The sequence below is a fragment of the Ambystoma mexicanum genome, chromosome 13, assembly GCF_040938575.1.
Source record: "Ambystoma mexicanum isolate Mex_15411 chromosome 13, UKY_AmexF1_1, whole genome shotgun sequence".
Classification (NCBI taxonomy): Eukaryota; Metazoa; Chordata; class Amphibia; order Caudata; family Ambystomatidae; genus Ambystoma; species Ambystoma mexicanum.
In genome coordinates, this window is record NC_090938.1 from 817662872 (window position 1) to 817682629 (window position 19758).

Genomic DNA, 19758 nt, shown 5'->3' on the forward strand with positions numbered 1-19758 from the left:
ATTCCCCTGGCGGAAAAGAGTAGATACCTTACAGCCTTCACACTGGGGGGTAAAAGGTATGAGCATTGCAGATTACCACAGGGTTACTGCGAGAGCCCGAGCATCTTCAATCGCGTATTACATGAAGACCTAGGAAACCTATCAGTTGAGAGCACCATTATTCAGTACGTAGATGATTTACTAGTCTGCGCACGAAACGAAGAGACATGCAGAACAGATTCCATAACTCTATTGACTTTGCTGGCCAACAAGGGGTACAAGGTGGACAAGGGAAAGCTACAATACTGCCTGACAGAGGTCCTGTATCTAGGACAGCTGATTTCGAGAGATGGAAAAAGAATAATACCAGACAGGGTAGAAGCCATAAGATCAGTACAAGAACCCACAACAGTAAAAGACATGCAGAAATTTTTGGGAATGTGCAATTACTGCCGAGCATGGATACTAGATTATGCGGCATACACTAGGCCCTTATTACAAGCATTAAAGGTGGCCCAACAGGAGAACAGGAAGGTGGAATGGACGGAAGAGATGAGTTCCTCCTTCCAAACACTAAAAGAGTTGATTTCAAGCGCCCCAGTACTCGCAAACCCTGATTATGGACGCGAGTTTTATCTATTCTCCCACTGCAAGGAAACACTGATGACAGCAGTCCTGACACAAAAAACATCCCTAGGACACAAGCCATTGGCTTACTATAGTGGCACTTTAGATGCCGTGATGCAGGGCCATTTCGCGTGCGAGCAATCACTCGCTGCAGCCGCGTTCGCGATTGAGAAAAGTGCCACAATAGTAATGGGCTGCTCTGTAACATTGTTTGTGGAACATTCATTATTTGCCATACTCGAGAGATCAAAAAGCACACTGACCACACAGCGGGCAACTGCCTACGAGATTATACTGTCCAGTGCCAACATCCATATAGTGAGATGCAAGACAGTGAACCCCGCCACATTCATTACAGAAGCGTGCACGCTCGAAGACATGCAGAACCACGATTGCGCAACCTACACAGGAGGAAGTGGGGAGGAGACAGTGGTGTGTGAGAACGCTCTAAGCGAAGGGGAAGTGTATTTTGTGGATGGGTCCGCATCTATTGACACGGACACGGGAGAAAAACACGTTGGCATGGCAGTGGTGAGGTTAGAAGACGATGAGTATGAAACACTGGTACAATGTCGTCTCCCATCACATTACTCCGCGCAGGCAGCAGAACTGATTGCACTCATAGAAGCACTACATGCAGCAAAGGGTTGTGCAGTGACGATATACACAGACTCAGCTTACATGACAACAACAGTACATGGAGGCCTAGCAAGATGGGGGCGGAGGGGCTTTAGGAGGGCAGATGGAACACCTGTACAGCATGCAGAATTGTTAAAAGAGTTAATTGAGGCCCTGCAACACCCCACTGCAGTAGCAATAGTAAAATGCCAAGCACATACGTCCAACACAGATGTTGTGTCTTTAGGGAACGCGGCAGCGGACGCTGCCGCCAAAGATGCTTCCTATTTTCAGAAAAATGACACAGGTGAATACATGCTTAAGGACAAAACAAACGAAGAGCCCCCAGAGGGATATAATGTCATGCCCATACCACAAATAATAGAATTGCAGGAAGGAGCCAGTGCAGAGGAAATACTATTGTGGACAAAGCGAGGGTGCAGCAAGTCAGGAACAGACCTGCTGTGGAGGCAAAATAACTCGGGGAAGGTGGTAATGCCAATTCAGCTACTAGAGATTGCATTTCAACAGCTACACTTCCCTGCACATAACACCAAACAACACATCGCAGCAGAAATACAGGAAGAATGGTTCGTGCCCTGTCTCCAGGAGCACGTGTCTCGCTTGGCAATGGAATGTACAACATGCCAAATATACAATTCAGGGATGACATTACGTACTCTCTGGGGAACAATTCCTAAGCCCATTGGCCCATTCAAGGAACTACACATAGATTATGCAGATATGGGGGAAAGGTGTAATGGTGCACGGTACATGATTGTGGTCGTGTGCCCATTTTCAAGGTGGGTGGAAGCAGGACCCTGCGCGCGACCCGATGCCAAGAGCGCCGCCAAGTTCCTAGTAAGGGAGGTATTCCCGCGCTGGGGAATTTGTGACGTCATCCGCTCAGACAATGGCACTCATTTTGTGAATGAGCTTTTTAAGGAAGTGACTGCATTGTTGGGAATAAAACATAAATTATGTTCAATTTATCATCCTCAAAGTAATGGCGTAGTGGAAAAGATGAACGGATTGTTGAAGGGCAGGTTATCAAAACTATGCTTCTCATTGAAAAAGAATTGGATTTACTGCCTACCGCTTGCGCTATTTGAGTTACGAAACCAGCCAAGCAAAGACCACCATTTGTCCCCGCACGAGATCGTGACTGGGAGACGGATGAACACTGCACACTCACCACTGCGCGAACACTCAGACGCTCACAGAAGCGCCGCGATATTGGGAGATGAGTTCACAGACTATTTAAAGAAACTGACAAGGGCAGCGCGCGTGATAGCAAAGCAATTGTCCCCACCCTTCACTAGAGAAGAGGGAAATGTAACAGGCGCTGTCACGGAGCCGGAGCAACAACTACAGCTAATGCCAGGCGACTGGATATATGTCAGAAGTTTTGTGCGTCGGTGGAATGCACCACGATTCCATGGCCCATATGAAGTAATATTTTTCACACCTACGGCGGTAAAAGTCAAAGGGTTGAGGTACTGGGTGCACTTGACCGATGTACGGAAGGCATATAGCAACGTACAAGAGGAGGTAGATGGGGAGGCACAGACAACAGCAAACGCTGCAACTGAGTAGAATGACTGAATATGAACTTGCGTGTATGTGCTGGTACTGAATTTGAAGAAATGCACAACTGATAAAAAAAAAAAAAAAAAAAAAAATGTTGTTTTAACATTCATCTTGTTGAGTGTAAATATATATATACACATATATAAAATGGAATGCTGAACTATGAACTTGTATACACCCTTGTCTGTGAATACCCCTCCCCGTATCCCCACCCGCTTCCATTCCCCGTCACATGTATATTGGCACTGTTGGTGCCAACAAAAATGTTTACATATATGCACTCAATGCACTTTTATATCTTAAACAGGAGCTTCCATGGCATCTAACGGGCGGCCTGCAATGGATAGATGTACTAGAATTAGAGAATGGTTAACTGTGAAATGTATATATTCGTATGAATGTGGACTATCTGCGTGCATTATATTGTTCTTTACATTATTATTCGGTCTGGTTACATACTGGTTCATAGCGTTCATCTCTATCGAGATGAACGAGGGGGGAGGGAGTAACACAACTACTGGGACCAATACAACTGCAAGTGTCAATGCAACTACAAGGGAAGGTGATTTTTTGAGATGGGATGGAACTAAACTTGTGTGGGGCTACTATACTACGTCATCCAATGTTGGCATTTCACACGATGGAGGGCCAAAGGGTGAAAGACAAAACAACACTCTGTCCCCACCTGAGATGTCCAATTACAATGCTCACAGCTTAAACGACCGAAATCCCTCTGCCATATCCTGGTTGTATAATACCCCCACCAGCCAACCTGCCCCCACGGCCATAGAGAATCAAAGAATGAGAGAAACACATGAAATATTATATGATGACTGGGTGAAGGGGGGCGGGAATGAGAAAGGGGGTCTAGTTTGTCTCTTGCCCAGGGAATCGGGAAGAATATGAGGAATAAGAACAATAGACGGAAGAGGGAAGCAGGAAGGAAGAAGTATGATGAGTACTATGGGTTAGGTCTAGATAAGATGGAAGACCCGCGACACCCCCACCAAACAAATAAGTGGTATGCAGACATGAGTGCCACAGCTAGACAAACAACAAACGAGAGCTGTTATGTTTGCTCCCTCATCCCTCACGCATCAGGTACACCCAAAGTACTGTTACCCAAAGAGTTGCCGATTATAGATGCCCAATGTCTCCTTCATCTCACGTTATGCAGAATTAAGAACACCTTCCAGGCACATGAAGTGACTTTTCAAATGCTGCAGAACGAGAAAACGTGCTACCCAAAACCGTCAGGGGTTGTATGTCTGAGAGAACCATTTTTTGCAATCGAAGGGACACTTTTTTCTGATAACAAGTGGAAGAATGAAGAAGTAATGTGTAAAGCTGAAGCACTGAGGGGTGTGGCACCGGAGAAATTGCAATGGATAGAAGAAACATGCACACCCGTATGGAGAGAACACATTTCAAAACTAACCTGGGTTACGCCCATCGAAAAGCCTTTCAAGTTGCAGAATGAAATAGACTATGAACTATGTTTCAACGGAGAGGGGAGAACGTCCATGGGGACGAACAAGAAGTGCAACAAAACCCTCACTATCCCAGACCTAAGAAAAGGGACTGCGGCCCTTATGGACACGTATTGGGTATGTGGAAAACAGGCATACCTACACCTCCCCCCGTCGTGGAGTGGCAGCTGCTCAATGGCCACTCTGCACTCAGCTCTAATGGTGATACCAGAAAGCCACATCGATGGAAGCAAAAGGACACAGGAACGCACGCAACAGAGTGTGGCTCAACCAACTGCAGAACCACAAATGTATGTCCTGTCTTCTGGAAACAAGGGAGAGGTGCTGACCCGCAACAGACGAGCATCAAACTATATATCAAAGGCATCATCAGAACTATTGGCCCAGATCCCAGACAAATATCGATTATTCAGCTCAGCAGAAACATTTTTTGCCTCGCTCGTATCAAGTGTCCAAGCAAGGGCTAACGCAAAATGGCTCCAGATAACCCGCTGGGAATTAATTCAGCTGGCGAACGACACCGAAGAAGGTTTTAACATAATAAAGGTCGAACTAAGAGCCTTGCGACTGATGACCATGCAGAACAGGTATGTCCTGGACCTGTTGACGGCGATGGACGGCGGTGTTTGCCGAAAAATAGGAAGTGCCTGCTGCACTTTCATACCTTCTGAAGACGCAGAGAACGGCTCCCTGTCCCATGTGATCGAAGCAGTCCATAACCTAGGAGAAAAAATGAAGATGGAAGGCGGAGCAGAAGATAGTACATGGTTCAATAACCTCTTCTCCTGGGTCCCCTCATGGCTTGGAACAACGATGAAATTTCTGATGCCAGCTGTGGTGTTCCTGCTTTTGATTTTCTGCCTGTGCCAGGTGGGTCTTCGAGTCTGTGCTAGCGCAGTACCAAATGGTGCAATGATGATGGTGACAATGGGCAACTCACACGGTACAATAAAAACGGTGCAAGAAGCACAAGTACAAACAGGGGTAGACAACACACCAAGGTACCAACTGGTGCCCATGTACCATGACAAGGATATTGTAGATAAGCTTTGGCACACCACCATCAAAGAGCCCCGCATACTAGAATGGTACGAGGAAGTGTGGTAGATTTGGAAGGAGATGGTGGGTGCATATATCTTACGTGTACTCCAGATGAATACGCCAGGAGAGGTGAGAGTTTAAGGGGGGTGTGCAGAGCATGGATGCCTATCAAAGGAACTCCTGCATGGGATGAGGCGGTGATGGACGAAGCAGAGTGTAGGAGGATAGAGGAGTTAAAGAATTCGTTACTTTAGTAACGAAAGGGGGGAAATGTAGGGGAGGGCTGGTCCAGGAGACCCCTCTCGCCTGCGTTTCTTCACCAGGTGAGGGCTATGGCCCATTGGGCGTTCCCTCATGCCACCCGGGCCCAGGTGGTGGAGGGCTCACCCACTGGAGACATTGCCCACACGTATCGAATGCCCATATGTATTGATTACAACACAAATTTAGCTAGGCCCAAAAACCATTCTTTGCCCGGTAAAGATGGTGTGAGCTCAGCGCACTGTAGCGCGGCCCCCACCCTTGGAGAACATCCCTGTTGCCGCAGCACCCTGGCAGATCCGCTGCGAGCACGTTCCCACGAACAAAACGGCCATGAGCTAGCGTAATGCCCTAACATTGTATCAGTTCACCTCCCGCAGTGTATCATCGCTCCTAGCATGACCCGGCCAGCAGGCCTGGGAAATGAAAAGAACAGTAATATGGTCATCAGATGGCAGACAGTCTTTATGCATTAATGTCAAGACCTCTTGCATTATTTCTTTCTTCCACAAGATACAAACGCCTGTAGAAGGTATTAAAATGAGAAAGTATGCTCCCATGATATAAGCTATGGCAAGCTCGCACCATTGCAGGTGGATGCCAATGATAAAGGAACGCTCCAGGGATCTGTTCGTTGCGTGTATCACTGGGCAGCCTACCTCACGTGGTTTCGCGCCATAACCAAAGCTAATGCTGCTAGAGTACACGAGGAAGCGGATGCAACTATACTATGAACCCATGTAAAGAATGCGCGAGAGTGCACGTATCATGTGTGAATGTCTGAGCCCCTCATATGCCACCACCGTCACGTACAGTGGCGGGTCGTTTTCTATGTACTCCACTTATCTAACCACTACCTCATTTACTACGAATGTATATGCATGTAACTGAAACACTGTAGCTGCTAGAGTCTAATGTACAAATATGATGCTCGAACTGGGTATAATCGAAACGCACCCAGCAAAGGTTAAATGCATGTTTCGAAGTGATTTTAAATAAGTATTATAGAAAGTATTCAAATGTTTGCGATGTCTTTACTTATATTCAGCAACACACGAGGGAGATACCTTTGTGAAAGCGTACAAGGTCTCGATGTATCCCCCTCCCTTCCTCAGAAGGCTGCCAAGACATGAGAACAGAGCCCCGCTCTGCGCTATCACGCCTCCCCCGACCCGACTGGAGTCGCTTCAAAGACTTGTAGCCCCACTCCAGCACCCAAGGCCGCGGCCAGCCACCTGCATTATTTACAGCACAGCAGTAAACCTTAGTTTAAACTCAAGCGCCCCCTCGTAAACCCCACAACCCACTGGACTGTCTCAGACTTATGGCCCTGTGCAATCAGGACACCCAACACTTTGACAACACACAGCGAAACATCCATAATCACTTCTAACAAGACAGAAAGACCTGTACCACCCGCCCCAGTCCCCGAAGCTTAGCCCCTCGACCTATGGTCCCGGTCAACAGATCACAAGTAACCAGGCCACGATATATTATCTCCAGATCCCTCACAAGGTGCATTCCTCCTGTGTTGTATTTAACCTATTAAAAGATTTACTAAAGAGAATAAAACTGTAAATGACCGAATGACTACAGTGTGCATGGCAGAGGGCAAGTAAGTCAGAAAAGGCATTCATCTCTGCCACAGGCCGCCTCGGCACACCAACACCGCCCGGATGAACTCAAGCCGACCTGCCAGGCCCAGCCCAACCCACGAGGGTGACCAGTGACGTCCTCCAGCCAAGACCAACCACACCGCAGCAGCACCTATAGTTAGTCGTCGCCACCCAATCCCAATGAACTTGTGCCCCCTATAGTATGTAGGTTTTGATGACGTTTTTTGTAAATATATACGCCTGTCTTTGCTATTGTCAGACAGAGCGCTCTCGGAGTTTGCAGAGTTCCTTGCATGCCCAATTCTGATCGATAAACTCCCATTTACGCTCACCCGCACTCTGTCTTGGCCTTATTCCCATTTTGGGAGAGTCCTTCATTGTCTCTCATTGCGGGGAGGATCGTGCTGTTTGGGGACGCTTGCTTTCACCCTCAAACACCCAGGCAAACTTCCCCGCGGCGGCCACCCAGGGCACAAGCATCGCCCTCAAACACCCAGGCAGCCTTCCCGTGGGGACCACCCAGGGCACAAGCATTGCCCTCAAAAGCACAGGCAGCCTTCCCACGGCGGCCACCCAGGGCACAAGCATGGCCCTAAAACACCCAGGCAGCCTTCCTGCGGCGGCCACCCAGGGCACAAGCATGGCCCTCAAACATCCAGGCAGCCTTCCCACGGCGGCCACACAGGGCACAAGCATCGCGCTCAAACACCCAGGCAGCCTTCCCGCAGCGACCACCCAGAGCACAAGCATCACCCTCAAATACCCAAGCAGCCTGTCCACAGTGACTACCCAGGGCACAAGCCTTGCCCTCAAACACCCAGGCAGTCTTCCTGCGGGGATCACCCGGGTACAACCATCACCCTCAAACACCCAAGCAGCCTTTCCACGGCGACTACCCAGGGCCCAAGCATTGCCCTCAAACACCCAGGCAGCCTTCCGGCGGTGACTACCCAGGGCACACGCATTGCCCTCAAACACCCAGGCAGCCTTCCCGCAGCAGCCAGCCAGGACACAAGCATCACCCTCAAACACCCAGGCAGCCTTCCCGCGGCAGCCAGCCAGGGCACAAGCATCGCCCTCAAACACCCAGGCAGCCTTCCCGCGGGGACCACACAGGGCACAAGCATTGCCCTCAAACACCCAGACAGCCTTCCCGCGGGGACCACTCAGGGGACAAGCATCGCCCTCTAACACCCAGGCAGCCTTCACATGGTGACTACCCAGGGCACAAGCATTGCCCTCAAACACCCAGGCAGCCTTCCCGCGGGAACCACCCAGAGCACAAGCATCACCCTCAAACACCCAGGCAGCCTTCCCGCGGCGGCCCCCCGGGGCACAAGCATTGCCCTCAAACACCCAGGCAACCTTCCCGCAGCAACCAACCAGGGCACAAGCATCACCCTCAAACACCCATGCAGCCTTCCCGCGGCGGCCACCCAGGGTACAAGCATTGCCCTCAAACACTGAGGCAACCTTCCTGCGTCGGCCACCCAGGGCACAAGCATGGCCCTGAAACATCCAGACAGCCTTCCCGCGGCGACCACCCAGGGCACACGCATCGCCTTCAAACATCCAGACAGCCTTCCCGCGGCGGCCATCCAGGGCACAAGCATCACCCTCAAACACCCAGGCAGCCTTCCCGCAGCGACCACCCACGCCACAAGCATCGCCCTCAAACACCCAGGCAGCCTTCCCATGCAAAGAACAAGGAACACTGTCGCCAGCAGTAAAATCATCCCACCTAAACCAAAACAAAGTGCAAGACTTCGGGGTACAATAAGCATGTCTATGTAAAGCGCTTTGGATAAAAGCGCTATATAAAAAACAAGTTATTATTATTATACTGCCAATTTCACTGGGGAAAACCCTGAAAGCGCCATGTCCGTTGCACACGCAATCAAGCCTCAGGTGTGGGAATGAAAGTGCACTGTGGTTGGGCGCTGCTTAACTGTACTCTCTGAATACAATAAGCTGTAGAAAGAGGGACATCCCTTCCCAGGAGGAGGGACAGGTGCGTGGGGAAGAAGGTTAAAGGAGGAAACACACACAGAAAACTGCCCCTTGGGGTGAATTCTCTAAAGGCCTGCATTCACTTTTAGACTAAAAATGAAGGGGAACGGAGGGTCCTGGAAGCCATGGTGCCCTCTGCAGGGCTCCTTACCCCTGTCCTGATCTCACAGGAAGTGTCCCAGGGCTCAGTCATGGTCTCCCCGCTCTGTGCTCTCCTCCTGTCTGGTCTGCACTCTCCTCCTGTCTGGTCTGCGCTCTCCTCCTGTCTGGTCTGCGCTCTCCTCCTGTCTGGTCTGTGCTCTCCTCCTGTCTGGTCTGCACTCTCCTCCTGTCTGGTCTGCGCTCTCCTCTTGTCTGATCTGCACCCTCCTGGTCTGCTCTGTGCTCTCCTCTGTCTGGTCTGCACTCTCCTGGTCTGCTCTGTGCTCTCCTCCTGTCTGCTCTGCACTCTCCTCCTCCCTGGGCTGCACTCTCCTCCTCCCTGGGCTGCACTCTCCTCCTCCCTGGTCTGCACTCCTCCTCTCTGGTCTGAGCTCTTTGGTGCAGCCCGAGAAGATGGGAAGGTGGGAAAGTGAAAGTGAAAGTAACATGGGGACAGCTGGGGCCATGGCTGCTCACAGTGCAGTACCGCCTGCCACCGCCAGAGGGCACGCACAGAGGTTGTCGGGACATTAGTCCTCTGCTGCCTAGCAACTCCATGATGCTGGGAAAGCTCTAACTCTATTGGATAATGCTCTTCTACTTTCAGAGACTTAACAGGTACACCCTTGCCTAGCTACTGATGACGCGTTGTGAGCTTTGCCACCATTGGCTGGGTGTAATAAGCACAGTCTAGCGAACCTGGGTCCTGAAGCTACACCTTTCCCTAGCTACTGATGACGCGTTGATAGCTTTGCCACCATTGGCTGGGTGTAAATAGCACATGTCTAGCGAACCTGGGTCCTGAAGCTAAAGGCTCGCCTAGCAACTGATGACGCAGGGGAACGTGGAGTGCCTCCCTATGGAGCTTGGCTCAAGGGGGCGGAGTCTGGCTGTCAATAGAGGCCATTGAGTCCTGGGGCTGTGGCTGCGCGTGGGAGACACTGAGAGCTCTGTGTGGGGCCCGGGCAGCCATGCACAGGGAACAGTATAGCCATATACTGAAAAAAGTGCAGCTCCCTACATGTGAAAGTGCAGCCTAGGTGCAGGGAAAAGTGCTACTGGGGTCCGGGCAGGCCATGCACAGGGCACAGTATATCCATATACTGAAACAAGTGCAGCTCCCTACATGTGAAAGTGCAGCCTAGGTGCAGGGAAAAGTGCTACTGGGGTCCGGGCAGGCCATGCACAGGGAACAGTATAGATGTATACTGAAAAAAGTGCAGCTCCCTACATGTGAAAGTGCAGCCGAGGTGTGGTGAAAGGTGCTACTGGGTCCCAGGCAGACATGCACAAAGAACAGTATAGCCATATACTGAATAAAGGGCGGCTCCCTACATGTGAAAGTACAGCCTATGTGCAGGGAAAAGAACAGCCACATACAAGAAAGAAAGTACAGCCATTACTTCCAAGGCACTCTTCCTCGTCCCAGTACTTCGGGGGAACCAACTTTTGGGGCCTAGTAGCCTGGGGCTCCCCTCGCTAGACATCCCTTCAGGGTGCGCTGGGAGGCTCTTCTAGGGTCCTTCCTTCTGTGATGTCACGTGCCGGGGGAGACCCGGTCACGCGTCAGGGGACGGGAGCAGGAAAATAAAGGAATCACCGGAACTGGCGTTTTGGCGCCAGTCCGGGTTTATGCAGTGAACCGAGTGGTCATGTCATTATTCAGCGCTGAGCTACAACATCAGGCCTAGGCAGGCCCATGCCCCTTGCCGGGCCTCCGCAGCAACGGAGCGTCCTGACATCTCACCTTCCTGAGGGGCCTCAGTGAGGAGGGGTCAGGGATCTGGCAGTTGCGCTGGGCCGGTGCTGCGATGGATGTATCTGCTTTGCTGCTCAGGATGGAGAATCGCTCTGTGGCCAGGCACAGGTGAGGCATGTGTCAGATGAAAGAACCAGGGGCTGGTGTGGGCCTCCCCGCTCCCTTAGATTGCGTGTAAGGCTCACGGATGAGTAGTGTAGAGAGTTACATGTGTTCATTAGCTCTCTGCGTCTCGCTGCGGTCACGCGAGCCCTTGTTTGGTTCTAAGCAGGGCTGCTGCGTGACAACAGTGAGGCGGTTGAAAAGGAGTGTGACAGGGTGGAGTTGGCTCTGTGGGGCCCGTTATAATAAACTAAGTTCGACTTACCTGAATCTGCACTTATTCCTTTCACTGGCGACGAGGTGAACGGGGAGCCTGCCACAGAGCACAAGCAGCAGGAGCCCGCTGTCTATGTGGCTGATCTGCAGGCGAAGCGGAGCGGAGGCGAGCAGCAGTGGAGCAGGTGCCTCTGCATTGCGGCCAGATCGGACCGCAACCGATCGGGGCGTCAGCGCCAGAAGTGCGAGGCAGCGCTGCAGGGGGACGGTTTCCCTAGCCCCGCATTAAGCTTCCAACGAGCGACAAAGTGCTGCTTCAGCCGATCCTGTTTTGGACCCGCCCGCCCCAGGTCTCATTAGATGTCGAGGTGAGGAGCAAAAGGGGAATAGAGAAGGGCACACCTAGAGGAGGAGGTCCACTCATTGTAAAAGCACTCTGTCTCTCATTGGGTAAGGGTCATTGTACCAAGAAAACAAGCCCAATTGCCACGTAAAGTTGGTTAAGGATTAAGCAGGTCAAGGAAAAGGCCCCTGAAAACTTGCAGTGTCAAAGAAAAGACTCAAAGGAGAAGAGATAAGGTGCAGACACACTTGGACTGATAATAAACAGGAATTTTGTGCAAATATACGTACAGGATAAGTAACATTTAATATAAAAAGTCACACAAAAGTGCTGGCAATTTTATTATTCACCACAGAACACAAGAACATCTCTCAATAACAATGGCTGCAGCAAGCATGTCCCCACCTCCACCTTTTTTATCCGAACCGGGCACGCCGTCGATAAGGTGGGACAGATGGAAAAGGCTGTTTGACACTTACCTGATTGCTAACGGGGGGGGGGGGAGTTTGCCCCAGCAAGAAAGGAGGTGATGTTGCTCCACAATCTGGGAACTGAAGGTCGGAGCGTTTATGATGGACTACCTGAACCTCCTCAAGAGGGCCAAGGGGAATCAGATCAAAAGTTAGAAATTCATTTTGAAGCCAAAAACAAATGACATTCGAATCGAGAGACACAGATTTTTTCAAAGGTCTCAGGATCCACAGGAGCCAGTGGAGAATTTTATTGCAGCTTTAAGGTCCCTCAGCCACACGTGTGAGTTTGGACCGCTAACAGACTCACTTATACGGGACCAACTAGTCCGATGTACCAATAATATGAAGATGCAGGAAAGATTGTTGTCAAAGGATGTGTCACTGGAGACGGCTGTAGAAACGGCAAGAAGCATGGAACAGACCCACAAATATATGTCATCTATGAAAGGCGACAAACAGGAAGGTGAGGTAGCTGCTGTGAGAGGGTTTTGCAAGGTAATCCCTAACAAGGAAGTCAAATGCTATAAGTGCGGGAGCAACTGCCACATATCTACTCGTTTATTTTGTCCTGCGAGAAACATTTCATGTTTGAAGTGCAAAAAGAAGGGACACTTCGCGAGAGTCTGTTGTGAATCTGGGCAGGTGCAAAACATTGAGTCTGGCGGAAAGGTACCTGAACAGGAGGAGAATTCGGCGATGTTGCAAGGCAGTCAGGCCAAACACGTGCTGGAAGTGTCAGAGGTTTCACATAAGGGAGGTGCACCAATGGATGTGTTTATGGTCAACGGTAGAGTGGTAACAATGAAGGTGGACAGTTGTTCACCTTGGACCCTCATGTCGAAGGCAACATTTGAAGATTGTATGCAAGGTGATGTGAAACTATTAAAGGAACACAGACTATAACCATATGCTTATGGCAATGTGAGAATTGAAGTTTTAGGGAAGCTCCGAGCTTCCATAAAATACAAAGGGAGAAGCTGTGAATCAGAAGTGTATGTCACTCAAGAAGGTTCGTCTCTCCTGGGGTGGGGCGAACAGCGTAAATTGGGAATTAGAATACAAGCAAGTACCGAAGAGCCTATTGCTGTGGCTGAGCTGAGAGACAAATGGGAGAAGGAATTGCCGTTGGTGTTTCAAGAGGAATTAGGGATGCTGAAGGGGTTTGAACATGAGATACCTTTGAAGGCTGGTGCCATTCCTAAGGTGCACAAGGTGAGGCCAGTACCTCATGATCTAAGCAAAAAACTGAAACTGGAAATTGAGTCGTTATTGCAGAAAGGAATCGTAGAGAAGAGTGAGAGTTCAGAATGGTTGTCACCAGTGGTGGTCGCTGCGAAATCAAATGGAGACATAAGGTTCTGTGTAGATCTGCGGGACGTCAATAGGAACATTTTAATAGATAGACATCCCTTGCCGATAATTGGTGACAAGTTGTCAATGCTCAATGATGTCAAAGTATTTTCAGTGATTGATCTCTCTCAGGCATATCATCAAATTCCCCTGAAGGAAGACTGTTAACATTTAACGGCGTTCATAACAATCTTTGGAACATTTAGATATTGCAGAATGCCGTTCGGACTTGCCTCGGCAGCGGCCGTATTCCAAAGAGCGATTGAGACTGTGATGAATGGAGTAAACAATATTATTGTGTTTCAAGACGATATGTTAATATATGCAAGTTCCATAGGAGAACATGATGTGATTCTGAGACAAGTGTTAAGCAGATTGAGTGAGGCTGGGTTAACCGTGAGGAGAAGCAAATGTAAGATTGCGGTTGTCAGAGTAGAGAATCTGGGACATGAGATTGACAAACAGGGGGTGAAACCTAAGAGAGATTTGGTGGAGGCGGTGAAATGTGCTCCTGTGCCAATAGATAAAGATCAAGTGAGATCGTTTTTAGGATTAGCCGAATATTATCATAGATTTGTGAAGGAATTTGCCAGGGTGTCCACACCTCTCAGAATGATGCTTAAGAAGGGTGCAAGGTTTGAGTGGACTTCAGAGTGTGATGCAGCCTTTGATTGTATTAAACACGCGGTGAGTGAAGCACCCTCAATTGGAAGGTTCGACCCCAAAGACAGGGTTGTCTTGGTGGTTGATGCGAGCATGTTAGGTTTGGGCGCGACTTTAGTACAATATGACAGGGACAACACAGAAAGAGTCATTGTGTTTGCCTCTAGGGCGCTCAGGGGTGCAGAGTGTAAGTACTCTATTATTGAAAGAGAAACGTTAGCAATGTTTTGGGCCATTATACACTTTAAATATTTTTTGTGGGGGAGAAGATTCATTGTCAGGTCGGACCACAAACCCATGGTGCAGCTATTTGAAAGCGGAAGGTGGGCTATGGGTTCCATAATGATAAGTAGGTGCGGCTTAGGACTTCAAAATCATCATTTTGATGTGAGTTATCTACCTGGGAAAAGGAATGTGGTGGCATCTTGCCTGTCCAGGCTGCCGGTTGGGAAAATAGTAGAGGACAAGGCCGAGAAGGAGGTAGAGGAGGAGTCGGTGGTAGCAGAGATACAAAGTGCTGTTAGTCAGGAAAGGTGGGTACAGGAAGAGGATTTGGATGAGGACCTCAAATTGATCAAAAGGTGGACTGTGATGGGATGGCCGGACAGGAAAGAGCTAGATAGGAGGTTCAATGTGTGGTGGGAGATTAAAGAAGAATTGAATTTGTATGAAGACAGGTTAAGGAGGGGGCGATGTGTAGTTCCCCCAGAATCTCTCAGATCCATGTTAGTAGAACTTGCGCATCAGGGACACCCAGGGGAAGGAGCCATGAAAAGGACACTTCGGCAGAGATATTGGCGGCCAGGGATTGACAGGAGGGCGGAGAGGTATGTCAAGGATTGTATGGCTTGTCAGACTTGTGACAAGAGCAGAGTCGTAAGAGAAACTCCATTGGTCCCCAATTTCATGCCTGACCAGTCTTGGACCAAGTTAGCGGTGGACATTATGGGTCCAATAGTGGGATTAGGTGAAGGTCTGAGGTTTTTGTTTGTTTTGGTAGACTTTCAGTCTAAATGGATTGAGTGGGAAGCTGTTAAAGACGTAATGGCCAGGGAATTGATTGTGTTCCTAGAGAGAGTCTTTCTTAAAGACGGAGTACCCGCTGAAATTGTGTCAGATAACGGGGTACAGTTTGTTTCAGGGGCCATGATGAGGTTTCTAACCAGTTATGGAATAAAACACACTAGGACAGCGCTGTATAATCCCACGGCTAATGGTCTTGTAGAAAGAGTCAACAGATATTTGAAAGGGGGTTTGCAAATGGCCATGAGGTTGAGACAGCCTTGGAGGGAAGTGTTGAGTCTGTTAACTTGGAACTATGTAACTACACCACATTCAGTGACAGGAGTTTCTCTATTTGTGTCCATTAAAGGTAGAGAGTTTGGGACAAGGCTCTGTCCAGGATGGCTAGGAATGGCCAGAGTTGTTCAAGTAGATAGGGACCGCATTATGAAGCTTATCAACATGAGTCAGGAAAGAAACAAGGAGTTGATTGATGCCAAGAAGAGTGTGAAAGATCGTGAGTGGAAGGTTGGGGAGATGGTCTCTGTTAAAAACCCCAGGTTGGTGAATAAATGTGTGGGAAATAAGAAGACATGGGCCATAAGGAAGAGTGTAGTCATCCTAGAAGGAGGAGATTAGCAAGAGCTTTTGATTCGAAAGAGGAGAGTGGAAGGGCAGCTTTGCGAGCTGATAATAGAACTGCCAGTGCTGTGGTAGAAGAGGACTTGAATGGGGAAGGTTCTCATAGGATAAAATCAACGCTTGTGTGGATGAGAGATTATGAATGTTAGATATTTGTCATTCACTTCAACTTCATTTATTATCTATTTTTGGAATATTTCTGGGAATGCAAAGGTTATTTCTGGGAAGGCCAATGCTAATTCCTTTGTTATTCTTATGTTGTATTTTATTCATCATTTTCTAGTCATAGTAATGTGTAATTTAGGTTGTAAGAGATTTGGGTTACTTTGTTACTTTGTTTTCTTTGGAGGGGAAGATGTGTAGAGAGCTACATGTGTTCACTCGCTCTCTGTGCCTCGCTGCGGTCACATGAGCCCTTGGTTGGTTCTAAGCACGGCTGCCGCGTGACAACAGTGAGGCGGTTGAAAAGGAGTGTGACAGGGTGGAGTTGGCTCTGTGGGGGCCCTTTATAATAAACTAAGTTCGATTTACCTGAATCTGCGCCTACTCCTTTCAAGTAGGTACAGGGAGATGACTTTTTGGCTTCTTTCGTTATGTAGGGTTTCCTCCAGGTGCAGCTGCATTGCTATCCAAGAGCCGGTCGGTTCCATGGAAAGCAACAGCAAGTGGACCCAACTGGGGGCCTTGAGCAGCACAGTATGAGAGGAATAATGAGAGGTGTTAGGCAAGATTGTATGCAGTACCCTTTGGGTGCACTACAATAACCCTGACCTCCTGGCAATAGAGACCCAAACTTTGCTATAAGTCTGAACTACCCAGGTTGGTAGTGTGGACAAGCAGTCAGGCTTATTTCAAGATGGGTCAATGTGAGCAGTAATGTTGTGACACAGAGTTTAACAGTATAGTTATCCAAATAAACACGTATTCTCAAGGTTTCTTGGTAAAACATTTATTAATGTATTTCACAGTCAATTATATAAACCTTCGTTAGAAAGGGAGCAAAACATGTAACCCTTAAATATACTTCAAAACAAATTCTTAGTTTCTCTAAATCAGATGATACCCATTGGGAATGGCACACAGACACTTCCTACACCCCCAGGTGACCTAAATAGCTAGGACACTGTGGACATTGATTTATCACTGGTACATTTAGAGCAATACTGAGTTTGGTGCAAAAGATAGAATAGAGGAATAAAACAAAGGTTAACAAATAATTCAGAAATACTTTTAGAAGTACTTTTAGAAACCTTCCAATGCAGAGTAAATTAACCATTTCCCGTGGAAAGAGAAAGCACAGAGTCAAAGGCAAGAAGAGTCACCCAGGGAGCCAGGACAGCCAATGTTAATTGCACAATGTCAAGGGGAGCTGAAGGTCTTCTTTGCAGGTAGGTAAAAAGTCTTGCACAATGTTTTTAGAAATGGTTGTAGAAAATAGAACACTTGAAGGGCCACAAGCTGGGAGGCTTGTAAGGGGCAAAGCTTTAGCAACTCTGTAGGGTAACCAAGACAGGTCTCAACTGAGAGCAAGCAAGGCTACACAACAAGAGGTAAGTTCTCTTAGACTTCTTTACAATACCTCTGTGTAAAGACTGGAGGGGGGTGTCTGTACTTCTGCTCTCTATGTGGTAGAGGAGAGGCACAGAGGACCCCAGCCAAGATTCTCTATTATGGTAGCAATGGACAAGCAATCAAGGCCTAGCTTCTCAGGAGGTGATGCAGGCTGGTTCTTAAGTACAGTGTAGTCCCCAAGCCCCCACAAAGGAATGCCCACACACTGCATTAGTTAAAACATAGTCTTTATATAATCAGGTTCAAGGTTATGTACACTATCACAATAACTCACGTTGTGCTCAGTGAATCTACAATGGTAAATATATACAGTTCTAAAGGTGTACCGCAATTATTATCAGATCTCATTAAAGTGCATCAACTATACTCAGGTTAAATGTCACACAGATCACGTAATAAAGTCAACCAACAATAGACATAGAAGGAAAGCAGTTGGTTAGAACAATTGGCAGAATACTGACCCCTACCACTAGACACAGTTCTGTGTGGAGATCCCCCCACCTGGGCAACCTGTAAAGTAAAGATATATCACAAGCCCAGTCCATATATTGTTCACAAGAGTCTTATTTCTTTCTAAGATAGTTCTACAACACCAATGTACCTGGAATAGCAGAGTTCATCATCGGGTCATCGACGGATCCTTCTTGAGCGGCTGCCTTTAAGGCAGCAGCCACGGATCGTCGAGATTCCATGAGCAAAAGGGTTGAACGACAACGGTTAGGTGGCAGCTTTGTTCCTAGCGGTGCTCGTCAACGTCCTGCAAGGAAGAGGTGTGCGGGGCACCTCAGTGACGATAGTTCAGGACCGCAAAGAGTTTGAAGAACTGTGGCCCAGCAAGGGCGTCGAGTCGTCGGCGTCTCTATGGTCATCAGGTGGCAGGAAACCCACCGGCGGATGCTCCTCTGCGTGTCAGTGGCCTCGACTTTCTCCGGCGGGACAAAGCGGTCGATGGTGCAGTCGAGAACATCCTTGGATCAAATGTTCTTGGGCAAAGGGAGCACGGCAGCTCCGGTCTGCGACGGCCGTCGTCAATGGTGATGGACAACAGTGTCCGGGCGCTTCTCCTTGTGATTCCGCAGCGGTCCCTGTCTCCGGTCGGCAGCCTTTCGCAGGTCTGTCTACCAGGGAGCGCTGGCAAAGATTAGCAGTACACGATGGTCCCTCATAGCTCAGGAAGAGGGCGCCTAATCAGGTCCTCTCTGGGTCAGTCCTTGGAGACACAGCAGCTTTTAGATTGACGAAGTAGAGCAACAGCAAGACCTCTCTTCCAGCAGGGCTTCAAGGTTAAGCTTCAGTTCGGTCAGAAGGGCATTCTTGCAGGCAGGCAGCCAATCAGGTGCATAGTGCTTTCAGGCCATTCACTTCTCTCCAGACACTCACAACAAGTTATGTGTATTGGGACAAGTACCCAGCCATTCAACACTCCAGACTGCATTCATACCAGTTTCGGGAAGGGCTGTTGTTAGGCCGAAACCTGTGCAGTTCCCTTTGGGACCACTGCAAAAGGCTTAAGACTACAGGTGTTGGCAGTAAACCCAATTGGTAGCAGTCTGTACCACCCAGATTTACCCGGTAGCTGTGGCTGAGCAGTCAGACTTCTCTGAAGAAGAGTTAGGCAGTATATAGAGTATACACAATAGGTGCAGAGATACAGTAGCACAAGCAAACACTGACCAGAGCTTTGGTGTAAAAGTATATCATTATTTATTTAAAGACACACTTGTAAATTACACTAGCACAAAAAGAGGTGAGTAAATTCAACACACAGTCACTATTATAGATATACAACCCTGATTACTTATTAGACAAGCCTTAGTGAGAAACACCACTTATTTTCAGACAGAGGTGAGCGCTTAACCTAAGATGGCACTCTAATAAGTTATAAAAAAAAAAAAGGAGGGAAAAAGGCAGAGTTATGAAAGCACACAATTCCAATGCTTTTAAAAGAACCACAGTGAGGCAGGTTAGGCAAAGTCTACTGGAGAGCAAGGAAATTCAAATGCCAGGCCCACTCTTAGAGAGAGCAAGCGAAATGTGTCCAGGATCACACAGTGGGTTTGTGCCCAAAGAGCCTTTGTAGATAGTTCAAAAAGATGAGATCAAGTCAGGAAAAGTTAGTTAACAGGCCCCAGGCTAACCCAGGTTAGAAAGTCGAGGATTTACTGTCACCCTGAACGATCTGTCGCAAGGGAAGCCAGGCGGGACACAGTACCTGAAATGGGAAGAACGCTCCAACGGGGGCAGTTGTTCCTGGCAGCGGGTG

General features: G+C 48.6%; 1 protein-coding gene across 1 annotated transcript in view; it reads right to left on the minus strand.

The window, feature by feature from the left end:
* Positions 1 to 9657, minus strand: part of LOC138522060 (proteasome subunit beta type-9-like) — a 172118-nt gene extending 162461 nt beyond the window's left edge. Inside the window, exon 1 of the mRNA XM_069635297.1 lies at positions 9384 to 9657. Coding sequence (XP_069491398.1) covers positions 9384 to 9425 — 42 coding nt within the window. The 5' untranslated portion in view covers positions 9426 to 9657. The remainder of the gene's footprint in view (positions 1 to 9383) is intronic.
* Between the last annotated feature and the right edge of the window lie 10101 nt (positions 9658 to 19758).